At 40.2% G+C, this 12,470-nt stretch overlaps 1 protein-coding gene across 2 annotated transcripts in view; it reads left to right on the top strand.

The window, feature by feature from the left end:
* cntn4 (contactin 4) overlaps positions 1–12,470 on the top strand; it is a 262,790-nt gene that overhangs the window by 248,508 nt on the left and 1,812 nt on the right. The window contains exons 14-21 of one of the 2 annotated variants that reach the window (XM_084727589.1): positions 691–808; positions 2,095–2,253; positions 4,450–4,599; positions 6,574–6,644; positions 9,646–9,880; positions 10,165–10,280; positions 11,206–11,392; positions 11,475–11,587. In XM_084727589.1, the coding sequence (XP_084583715.1) occupies positions 691–808; positions 2,095–2,253; positions 4,450–4,599; positions 6,574–6,644; positions 9,646–9,880; positions 10,165–10,280; positions 11,206–11,392; positions 11,475–11,587 (1,149 nt within the window). Of the gene's footprint in view, positions 1–687; positions 809–2,094; positions 2,254–4,449; positions 4,600–6,573; positions 6,645–9,645; positions 9,881–10,164; positions 10,281–11,205; positions 11,393–11,474; positions 11,588–12,470 lie in introns of both variants that reach the window. The other variant, XM_084727582.1, reaches the window with a different exon arrangement.

Raw genomic sequence — 12,470 nt, 5'->3', positions numbered from 1 at the left:
AGAAAAATACAGCACTGAGGTGTCTTTCCTGCCTCTTCTATGATTTAGATGCTTGTGCTGTTATTTACAGCCTCCTCTCCTTAATAAATTGCTTTACGTCTACACTTACATTGATTAAGCTACCAGCAGCTCCATAGAAAAATAACTGCCTTAGTATAAAAGAATCTGCTCTGCTGATGAAATGATAATATAGGTGTGGGAATTGCAATTAGAGAAGGAATAAAAGGCTCCCTTAAAGAAGTGTTTAGACTAACCATTAGGCAGCTTCTTAAAACTCTAACTGCTCTGTACCACAACCACAATCAAAATCAAGCAACTGAGTGAGTACAATTCTGTAATTATAGTGATAAAATGAAAGCATGTGTGCTCAACACGGAGAGGTATTTCTGTTTTAGAATATGGAAGGAGAGGCTGCATGAGGAATTTATTATTCAGGATACACATACATGAGAATGAGCTTCTGTTTAGCTGTTTTTTTTTTTTTTGCTCTTATGGCTGGAGAGTCAGTATTGTTCTTGAATTACAATAGCTGGAGGCTTACCATGTTGCTTATGGAACTGTGTGTGTGTGTGTGTGTGTGTGTGTGTGTGTGTGTGTGTGTGTGTGTGTGTGTGTGTGTGTGTGTGTGTGTGTGTGTCTGTGTCTGTGTGTGTGTGTGTGTGTGATTGTGCATGTGCTGAATGACAGCAGCATTCAGCAGGAGACATTATGATTCGAAATATCCAGCTGAGGCATGCAGGGAAGTACACGTGTGCCGTGCAAACCAAGGTGGACAGCATTTCCATCGCTGTTGACTTGGTTGTCAGAGGTAAGCCACAATCAATGGATGTTGGTTCTGTTTCTACTGTTGCTGAGAATGGACATGTTTTAATGAGGGCTAGGCAATATATTAATAAATACTGACATTGTGATGACACTCGTCTTAGATTTTGGACATCATTATAGCATGATATGGCACAAGTGTTGTCTTTTAAATCAATGGTAGAAGTAATATTCAGATCCTTTACTTCAATAAAAGTACTAATACCACACTGTGAAAATATTCTACTACGAGTGAAAGTCCTGCATTCAAAACTACATGGTACCCTACATTTTCTGAGGGTACCAGATTGTTCTAGCCAAAACATCCTCATACCTACACAACAGAATGTGTTACCCGCTAGTGACAGGGGTACTGAACCTTAACGTGACATCTCATACATGGTTAAAGTTGTAAAACGCTTGCAGTTTAGTCAGGTGTTCGCATAAAAACTATTAGGTTTAGGGTAAAGATCGTGGTTGGGGTTACGTTACGTATGCCACTTGATGGAAAGTGATGTAACTCACATGAGATGAAGTGATGTGCTGAAAATCAAAATCCCAGTCTCCTGGGCGAAGGTTCTGTGATTGATTACGGACATTCTCACTCTTTATACTTCTGTCATAACTGTTACACCCACTAGAAACCACCACCTAACAGTAAATGTAAATATGAGTTTTTGTGCACTGCTTGCACAGAGGACCTGTTCTGGTATTTACCTTTACCTACTCAGTAATTATATCCACATTACTGATGATGATCAAATATATTATTGTGCTAACATTTTGCGAAAGCTCTAAAAGTTGCAATATTGGTAATATCAATATCAAGGTATTCAGTCAAAAATATGATGATGTTTGATTTAGTCCATATCTTCTCTGCAATAGCTACAAATAAAAATAACTGCTGACCACATCCTTCAGCGTACCAGTTTTTAAGGTTTCAAAACATTTAAATAATTCATCACTCATCAACTGCTGTAGAAGGCAGGGGTTTGTTGGTGATTAATGTTTACTGTGCCTCACTGATGAAGAAGTAAAGGGATAGAATGAAAAGGGAAGCAAATAGACAAATCTCTCTCCAAGGTTTAAAGGAAATTTACTGTCTAATTAGACCAAATAGCTCCCGAAGGTTTCACAGTGAACTGACTTCGCTACAGTAGCCGCAGGTGCTAAAACCACCGCCACTCTCTCTACCATCTCTCCATCTCTTCCTGATTTACATTCCCCCCCTCCGTCTGTCTCTCTATCTTTCTCTTCCCCCCTTTTTCCTTGCCTGGCTATGCCATCTATCAGGTCCCCCGGGGCCCCCCACCAGCATCCATGTAGAAGAAATCACTGATACCACAGCCTCTCTGTCCTGGAGGCCTGGTCCTGATAATCACAGTCCAATTACGGCATACACCATCCAGGCCAGGACACCGTTTTCCCTCGGGTGGCAGGCTGTCACCACAGGTAAGCTCTCTCCAACCAGCCGTGGCCTCCTCCAATCACATGGAGGGGGCCACTCTTCATTCTGCCTCGCCTGTGAGAATATTGGAGATGTAATTTTTACCCCAGCACCAAATGGTACGCAATCGTAGCATGACCATTGACCGCCATTTTATCTGACTCCTGGGAGCCCTGAAACATGGATCCCATCCTGATGATGAAGCTTGTTGCCAGGGCTGTAATTTGATAGTGTAGTTAAGTGATAGCACCGGTGTAATTTCTCCCCACATCCTCTTTAATGGGGCCCTTAGCATTCACGCATGACTGGTGTTATGTGCATTTATGCAATACTGTATACCTTGTTCTATTGATATTTTTGTGAATTAAGGACACTTTGATCTAAGATAGTTTTACTGGCCTCATTGATTTACTACATCAGGATCATATATTTCAAACAGAACTACTTCATGACCTTGCAGGTGGACGGAGCTCCTCCATCAACAGAAAAAATTGACTTTTTGTCTTTTCTTGTGGAATCATCTGTTCTTTCTATATTTTATACATTATAGTGATTTTGGTGATTTGTTATAAATCCAGCAACATAACCACCATGCCTTACCAACTCGCTCTCATCCCAGGTCGTCAAATACAAACACTGCTTTGTCATGACTCTCGGCATCTCATACTGATACATAAAGTACCCTTCAGTGTCTGCATGAGACTTTCCCAAAAGCTGATAAGCAAGTGGTAAATATTGTGCAAATGTTGCAGTTTGGTTAGGTTTAAGTACCAAAACTACTTGGTTAGGTTTAGAAAAAAGTGAAATAAGGTATGTGACAAAGTCATACACATACTGTTATGTAACTTGAAGTTTCCAGTTTTACTTGTCTGACCTGGTGTACAACCTTTGTCAGCATCATGGGAAAAGTAGGTGGTCTCTACAGCACTTGTAGCAGAATGTCCATCACAGCTGAGCAAACGATGGTGCAGAGCTAAGTTGCTAACTAGTTTGTGAAATACATTGCAGGAAAGTTCATAAACAATGACAACATAATTTTCCCAATATAACCCTGACTGTTTGCTGTGTTAGCGTGGTAGCTAGCCAGCTATGGTTTGTCAGTACACTCAGTAACGTAGCAGATAGAAAGTACAAAGCCTTAGTTTGGTCCAAACCTGTTTGCCCTGTCAGTGTTACAGCATTAAACTGTGAATACAAATGCAACACTTCCTGCATCCATTACAAATGTAAAAAGGTGGACAAACCCCTTAATTTCTAAATTAGTCTTTTGCTGTGAAACATTTTCAGGAAGATGCTGTAGTATACTGACTTGCAACTCCATCCTTGGGCTGTCATTGTGTTCCAGTTGGGAGTGGCTGAATTGTGTGCGACACCTAGTGGAAAAATATGGTATTTGACTTAATGTCACACCAGTTTAGTATTTGACTTAATGTCACACCAGCTACATTGGCTCAACCCTAACTTAAAGGTCCAGTGTATAAGACTTACTGGGATTTATTGACAGAATATGGCAGAAATTGAATATAATATTCTAAGGTATGTTTCATGACCAGCATAGGTTTTCCTTCTTGCTTGGAAGGAGAGGGTGAGACAAGTTGGCTGCAATCTGAAAGCTTGCCACTAGATGCCACTAAATTTTACATATAAGTCCTTTAAACCTTCAGATGCTGTTTACAACACAAACCTCATACATGAGAATCCTGTATTTGTTTGGTCCATTCATCCACCCCACCACCTCCATACTTTCTTGTTCTTTAAATTACAGCTCCACATATGGATGGTTTTACATTGAAGTTAAGGGAAAGCCTGTGACACAAAGTGCCCTTTAGTGTCTGTGTGAGATAAGACGTGTGACAAGGTGTTGATATTTGACAACCTGGGAATGAGAACAGGTTGAACATATTACACGTCTTACTAGAGAGCTAAATTAACACCTGCAAATTATAAAGTTGTTAGCAAGTGTATCTCTTCATATGTGATTCTTTTGTATTGTGTTTTTGTTTTTTGAGTTTGTGTGTGCTTCATGTGTCCTTGTGAGGGATTACACCTGTCCTATGTACCTGCGGTGGAGTCCAACCAGGCCTGTCAGCCTGGAGGACAGTCTGCTGCTGATGCTAAGCTGACATACTCACATAGAAAATACACACACAAACACACACAAAGTTTCTTGCTACTGAAGGGGGCACTGTGTTTTATGCCAGTTCCTGAGGTGGTGGGGGGCCACCGGCTGACAGCTACAGTAATAGACCTGAGCCCTTGGGTGGAGTATGAGTTTCGAGTCCTGGCAAGCAACACCATCGGGACCGGCGAGCCCAGCAAGCCTTCTAAACAAGCAAGGACAAAGGGGACCTGTATGTACTGAAAAAAATGTCCTTATGCTGCTTTCAGATATGCTTGTTTCATCATGTTTGTTTGCTCTTCCCTTCCAAGACAGATGTCATTTACTTAATTTCTTTAAAGGAATAAAAATAAAGCATAAAGGATTTTCTTCTAGGGTTCTAAGCATGAAGGAACATTTTCTTGCCAAGAGTCAGATGAGAAGATTCATACTAGGATTGATACTTGGCCAGCTCTGTCTGTCTCTGTCTGTCTGTTTAAAATGAAGATACAACCAAGGGACAATTAGCTCAGAAAAAGACTGAAAACAGTAGGAAACAGTTAGCGTGGCTCTGTTCAAAGGTAACAAATTCCCTTATATCTCAGAAATAGCACCTCTAAGACTCCATGGTTGCATTTCTTTATTCTTTTTTACTGTACAAAAAGCAAAGTTGCAAACAAACAACATAACATGTTAGTTAGCAGAGGTGGGTCAGTTTTTGAAATTCCAAGCCAAGTACAATGTTACTTAGATGTTACGCTAATGTTAGCAAAACATTAGCTTGCTAACTGTTTTAATATTGGCCTTGATTTAACGTTCTTAGTGAAACTTCAAATTTCGAGGTTGGAAGTTGTTGCTGCAATTCTTTTTTTTAGCTGACCAACACACATTTTTTCTATTATCTTTAGTAAAATCTTCTCCAACTTGTGCTCATTTAAGTAACATTAGTTCTTCATGGTTTTCTTGTGACACAAGTCCACACCTCTGTTAATTAGCAAGATTTACATGGAGGTACAAGCAGGGTGGTAAACTTATCAAAATGCACATTCAGTGTTGGGTGTGCTCATTTCTGTACCCGACACAGTCTCACAGCAGTTTGTGAAATAGTCTTAAAATTTATTTGCCAGATTCATGTACATGGACACATATTTTGTGATACTCAGCGCTGCTTTCAAACTAATGTATTATCCACTGTCAGTCTCACTCTGTGGTCAAGTTAGCAATAGTAATTACGCAATGTCTGGTTACGGTGATGGTCACAGTTTGGTTAGCTTTAAGCACCAAACTACTTGGTTAGATTTAGTCACCAAACTACTTATTTATGTTTAGGTACTAAAACTACTTGGTTAGTTTAGTCACCAAACTATTTGTAAGGTTTAGCCGATAATGTTTAGGCACTAACACTATTTGGCTAGGTTTAGGAACCAAACTACTTGGTTAAGATTAGTCATCAAACTATATGGTTAGGTTAACGCAACAAACTTCATGTAAAGTTTAGCCACCAAAACTACTTGGTTAGATTTAGTCACCATACTACTTATTTAGGTTTAGGTACCAAAACGACTTGGTTAGGTTTATGCACTAAAATATTTGATTAGGTTTAACTTTATAAACCACTTGGCTAGGTTTAGGAAAATGTCATAGTTTGGATTAAAGTAAGTGCTTTCTTAAAGCAATTCACAGTAATTATTGGTCTCACTTGAGAGCAAATCTCCAGTCTGTTGTGTAAAAGTCCTGTGTTTTGCCAACCCTGGCCTCTTACCAAGGGCTTTATACTATGTTAGTGCTGATTAGTTTGAAAGTCATGCAGCATGTCCTGAAAAAATGGAGGATTCATGTCTGTGTCTTTTCGTGACTACTTCATGAAAAGCTGTGATACTGAGCTGCTGTGGAAAGAATCTGCAATCTGATTGAAATTTAACCTTAAGAAGAAGAAAGCATCAAAAATCTACCCAGAGAGAGCTGTATTCACCAAGGTTACATCCTTTGTGTGTCTTGTTCCTTTGGTGTCTTTTGGTATAAAAAGTACCACAGGCAGGCCATGACTGCAAACACGACTCAGCTGTGACAAGTTTGCTGATATCTTACAAGATCTTGTAGATGCTGAAGTTCGAATATGTCAGAAAGTTACCTCTCTCTGCCGTTTGGAAGTAGTATCATGGAAAATGATTACACGTGCCTTTGTGTGAAGTCAACAGGGCTAAGCTGATCTGTCTTCTTTCTCCAGCTCCGAAGGTCACGCCAGCTAATGTGAGTGGAGGCGGTGGCAGTCGCTCCGAATTAGTCATCACATGGGAGGTAAGCATGCTCGCTCAGGACCCTCTCACCCATGGAGAAGCGAGCCAGACGTCATTATTCTCTGTGGATCTGGGCCTCTGTTTCATTAATAACAGCTGAATGGCTTAATGTATGGCATTTCATTTTTAAGAACAGAGAGGCAATAACTGCTGCTGTCACCCTAGGGGAGAGAAAAATGCTTTTGAGGTTTCAATAAGATAATTAAACTCAATGGTTCCTTCGAAGTCCCAACTTTGTTTCAGATTGTTTTCCCTTTCTTTTTTCTTTTTTTTCCGTCTTTCTTTTTCATTTCCTTCTTTTGTACAAAGCCTCTGCATATCACTCCAGCTCCAAAAGCTTATATTTATTCAGGCTGCTCAAAATCATCAGCTCCCGCTGTGAAACGTTTGACAGAACCAGCGTTGATGTTTCAATATGCAAGAGTTCAATTAAAGTCTAACTTCTGCTTAACAAAGCCGCTGTTTCGCCTCAGCCCTGCAAATTCCTGAGGCATTTTCCTCTATATAGAAAAGCAGGGATGGAGTGTTACATTTTTAATTTTCCAAGTTTAGTTTATCTATAGCAGGCCTTGGGGTCATTATTGTCAAACGGGTTTTACTCCCTGGCAGTCTACCCATTAGATAATGAGAAACCTTCTGTTTAATATTCAGATCTTGGCCTGATGGGGTGAGTAGTAGAAAAGTTTATGTTAGTTCACTTTGCAATTTGCAAAAATTTGTAAAGAACCAAAGTATTTATTTTAGTGACAATACCAGTTGGCCTTGTGATATTACTGCAAACTAAATGAACAAGCGTCTAATAAAACAACTTTTGGTTTTGGCAGTAAATATCACTAGTCTTCTTAGAAATGAGTGTGGAAAAATGTTATGAAACATGTTGTGAAAGAAGCAAACTATCAACAAAGATAGAACCACAGATGAACATTCTGTTATCAGGCCATTCATGTAAAGGAGGAACAAAAGGCGTCCCGGAATAAACCCCTGTGTGACACCACTACTGCTTCATGCCATTAAATCCATTTACATTTGCAAAATGCTTCTGATTAGCATTTAACTAGTTTGTAATTTGGGTGCCATTTTTAAGTGAGTCCATTGAAGCCTAACTCAGTGGTTTTCAAACTGTGGTCCAGGGACCAACGGGGGCCCTTGAGTGGATTGTAGGGGGTCCTCAGCAAAACGAAATCACATTTTTTGGAAGCTGGAACAACAACTTGGCCTTTTTTGCTGATTGTAAAGAAAGTTTGCTCAATTTAAACTACTTAGAAATTAGTGCTGAAAAATCTGTATGTGAAAGAAACAAACTGTCAACAAAATGGATCCATAGATGAAGATGCTGTTATCAGCTCATTCATATACAGAAGAAACAAGGGGTCCCAGAATCTAACACTGTGGGACACAACAAGTGATTCACATCATTAAAGTCACCCATTTACTGTACATTTGCAAAATGTTTCTTATTAGAAATATATTTGGGAACCATTTGTCTATTGAAGTCATAATGTTATAACACATTTTCTAGCAAAAGGAAACTTGTGCCTTTTTGACTAATTGTAATTTATAGTGATCCTAGTTTGATCATCAATTGAGTATGAAGACTTTATTATTATCAAACCTAAAAAAAAGCACATAAAATTATGATGCACTGTATCGAGGGTATTGAGGGCTTCTGTGAAATCCAAAAGCATACTCAAAGAATACTCATTATAAAAAGCCAGGGGCTCACCAAAGTCATTGTGATTCTCATTATATTCCCATGAATGTCCATACTGGCCCAGAGTTGAGACATCTCAACCACAGTCTAAGTACCCATCAGCCCTCTCTCTAGCAGGGCTAAAACAAGAAGAAGTGCTTTTATATATGAGCAAGAAGCATCTATTAGTGGATAAGGGTGAAGAGGGTGGGTTTATCCACTAGAATGAAGTGTGCGGCTATAAATGTATGAGGCGTGTTATCAGTCTGGACAACAGCTGCTGGTATGGTATCATGCTGAGTGCACTGTACTGTGTAATGGATGTGTCCAGTAATAGTTCTTGTGTGTACAGCATGTTGTATTTGTGGCAAAGCATCGCCTCAGAAATTGAAAGCCGTGTCTTTCGTCTCGGTTTTAGTCTTTGGTTTTCAGAAAATATTGCACTTTTAAGGGACAGTTTAAGGGAGAGTTCAGAGATTTTTAAGTGAGGTTGTTACTGATACACAGTCAGTGTATTACCTACTGTAGTTGTCACACCCCCAGTTCAGAGAAGCAGAGAAGAGCTGCAGCACCAAAACTAAGATGGGGTCAGTAGCAAAATGTATTTAAAAAAAAAAATGTCAGTGTCAGTGTACGCTATATTTGGAATGTTTTCACTACTTTACCTTGACATCAGACAGTCATTTCTGATGAAAAACTGCTGTTATAAAAGCAAAATATCACATTCTTCTGAGGAACCAGACTCCCTTGGCAAAAGCTGTAATTTTAAGTCGCATGACACAGGAGTTGCTCGTCTTTAGCTGCCCCAGTTGGTTAGTTTGTTTGTGCTATTGTGGGACTTTGTTGAATCTGGACTAACCTTTTAAAATGCAGAAGTTACACAATAACACAAACAAATGAAAAAATAAGGCACAGGTGGTACAGAAACTCCTGTCCTCTGTGGGGGAAAATTGCTGATTTTGCCAATGGAGTTTGGTTGGTTTTGAGAAAGTGATATTTGTCTTATTTAATGGTGCTTTCCTATCAGAAAAGGCTGTCTGGCATATTTAATATAATTTGTATATTTGTTTACTGACCTTTTTAGGTGACTAAAATCAATTTTGCTAACGACCCTGTCCATAGCAGTACATTAATTAGCTTCTTACACCAGTATCTCCTGTTTCTTTCAAACTGGGAGAGTGCCAATGGCCATCTACAGTAGGTAATACACTGACTATGGATATGTACCTCATGCAAACTCCACTTTCAATAATCTGAGTACTCTCTTTAATTCATTAACTAAGGGATGAATTTATTCCGTTTTCTCCCGAAGCCGGTCCCAGAGGAGCTGCAAAATGGAGCGGGGTTCGGCTACGTTGTAGCTTTCCGACCCCACGGCGCCACGGGATGGATGCAGGCCGCCGTACCATCCCCCGAAGCGTCCAGATACGTCTTTAAAAACGAGAGCATCCAGCCCTTCTCGCCTTTCCATGTGAAGGTCGGCGTTTACAACAACGAGGGGGAAGGGCCGTTCGGACCTGTCACCACCATCTACTCGGCTGAGGAAGGTGCGTTACGATCTCATGTCACACACAACATGTTATGGAGCAGGCATCTACTTGCTCAGCCACTATTAATGCATGAGTACATGACTAGATCCACTCTGGGTCTAAATGGTAGCAGCCAGAGCTCTTCTATCAGCCCTTACAGACATCTTCTACATACTTCCCTCCCTGTGTTGTTTGGATGAAAGACATAGCTTTGAAACAGTTTTGATGTTCCCACTTTGAGGGGTCATCAAAGCTCAGTGCTACTTCTAAAATCATTCAGAGTCTTTATACATTAACTCCAGAGCCTGGCCGAGCGCCCACCAGGGTCCGTGCCAAGAGCCTCTCTGCATCCGAGATTGAAGTTTCGTGGAAAGCTCTGCCCTGGAATGCCAGCAAGAAAAGAGTGCTGGGCTACGAGGTGAGCCACACTGAAAATACCTTGTTTATATGTGCCTCCACTGGATGCAAATGTGTTTTTGAGTGCGTGTGTGCACAAGCACATGGGAACTTATGCTGTTGAGTCTTGTTCTCTTCTATTATTGATGAGTGTTTCAGGCTCATGCACCTTGGGCATAGGAGATAATAGCTTGCTGCATGCATAATGGTCCAGCCTAGTCCCATGCTTGTGGGTTTAGTTGTGTTTCTCTTGTTGTTTACCTAAGTACTGTAACCACCCTGATTAGCGTACTGATGCAATACTCCAAGGGATAGAACGTTTAGCTTCTAATCCACACAACAAAGCAGTTTCAGACACTGGCTCTGCACTCAGTTAGTTCTTGTCATTTTAATTCCACTCATTATTGAAATCCAAGACGTGAACAAAGGCGCTGTTTTCACCCACGGATTGCATAAAGTGCCAGAATTATAAATTGTTGACCACTCAAAGTCAACAGAGGAGCAGGGCCTGAGCAAACCGTTCCTGCGAGGGAAGACAAATTATATTTGTGCTGTCAAGCGTGCCAGCTATTTCAGCCTTGACAAGCAGGGTGACAAAGAAAATCTGTTATCAGTGGAAGTTGATGGCAGGGGGATTTTTGAGGATTCTTTTTCTTCTTCTTTGTTTTCCGTTTTTTCTTTCTTTTGCATATTCGACCTTGGTCTTTAACATGTAAGTTAAACCATGACACACGTTTGTAGCACGTAGCACATGGGGAGGAAAAGGTGCACGAGGTGACATGTTGCCCAGGTTTGTTTTCAGATCAGTTCACATCTTCCATCCAGTTGAATTCACATCTGCCTGTTTCCTGTTTGCACTTCACTGACAGGGTGTAACAGAAAGCTTTTAAGGTGTCCGTCGTGTTTTCTTGCGTTCACGTTTGTGGTTCTGCCCTGTTGCTTTTCAGCTGAGGTACTGGAGTAGAAGTGAGAAGGAAGACACGGCCAGCGTGCAAAGGACTGTAGGAAATCAAACGTCTACTATTATCCGTGGGGTGAAAGGCAGCACCACATATTACATCTCAGTGAGGGCGTATAACACTGCAGGAACGGGGCCTCCCAGCACCACGGTCAACGTCACCACCAAAAAACCACGCAAGTATCCAAACTAATTACCACTCTGGTGACTGGTCAGCTTTCCTTTGAGGTGAATAACGTGTTTTTTTCCTCCTCTCAGCGCCCAGTCAGCCGCCAGTTAAAGTGATGTGGAACACATCAAACTCCAAGATCATATTGAACTGGGAGCAGGTCAAAGCCCTGGAGAATGAGTCAGAGGTCACTGGTTACAAAGTAAGCCCTCATGTAGCCACTCAGTTTTATCAAAAAATTGTGGATTTTTTTTTTCTGGGCCCTAAGTTTTTATTGGTTTTTCCTTTTTCATTCATTGTAGAGTAAGGAGATGCATATAAAACTACCATAACTGAAATATTTCATCACATATATTTATTCAGTTAACATTATATTATTATACATAATAAATTTCCATATTGACATGGAATAAATAGATACATAGATGCATAGATGCTGCAAGTAGGACCTGCAGGCTCTTGGGCTCGATACAAGTCACAGATTGAGAGCAGCACAGAGACTGAAAGACTAGCCTTCAGTCTGGAAAGTTTAGCAGCCTGAAAATATGCATAGAAATTAGCATCTCACACTTTGTGTCTGTTTTATTTCAGATTCATTCTGCAGTAACTGCTGCATCCACCTGATGGTGCTGCTTCTTTCATGCCTAAGATTGATATTTATTAATTTATTTATTTAAATTGAAAAACATGTTTCATATTAATTGAGCTGGCCTATAAGCCTCAGTGGGGCATGGCAAACTGCACACCCCAGTTTTCTTTTCATCACACTGACCTTTGCCGAGATATAATATTGCTTCTTGTTACCAAGAAGAGCACTTTGTGGACTATCAGGTATATGCAACATTTTCTGCAAACTATGACCTAAGATAAGTCTGAAAGTGTAGGTTTCGCATATTGTTCAAATTTTATGTGAAAGCGCTGCCTAGTGGCTGATTGGTGCCATTTTTTTTTACTATCACATTGTTCATTTCTGATCATGATTATTCATAGATCCTATGTGCAGAATATTTTGTGCAGATCAGATTCACAATCAAGAAGAAGTTCAGAATAATAGATTGAGCATATTTTGTAATCTTAAGAAATAA

This window comes from Lutjanus erythropterus, chromosome 2 (genome assembly GCF_056507025.1).
Source record: "Lutjanus erythropterus isolate fLutEry1 chromosome 2, fLutEry1.hap2, whole genome shotgun sequence".
Taxonomy (NCBI): Eukaryota; Metazoa; Chordata; class Actinopteri; order Lutjaniformes; family Lutjanidae; genus Lutjanus; species Lutjanus erythropterus.
This window is presented reverse-complemented; position numbering and strand designations above follow the sequence as displayed.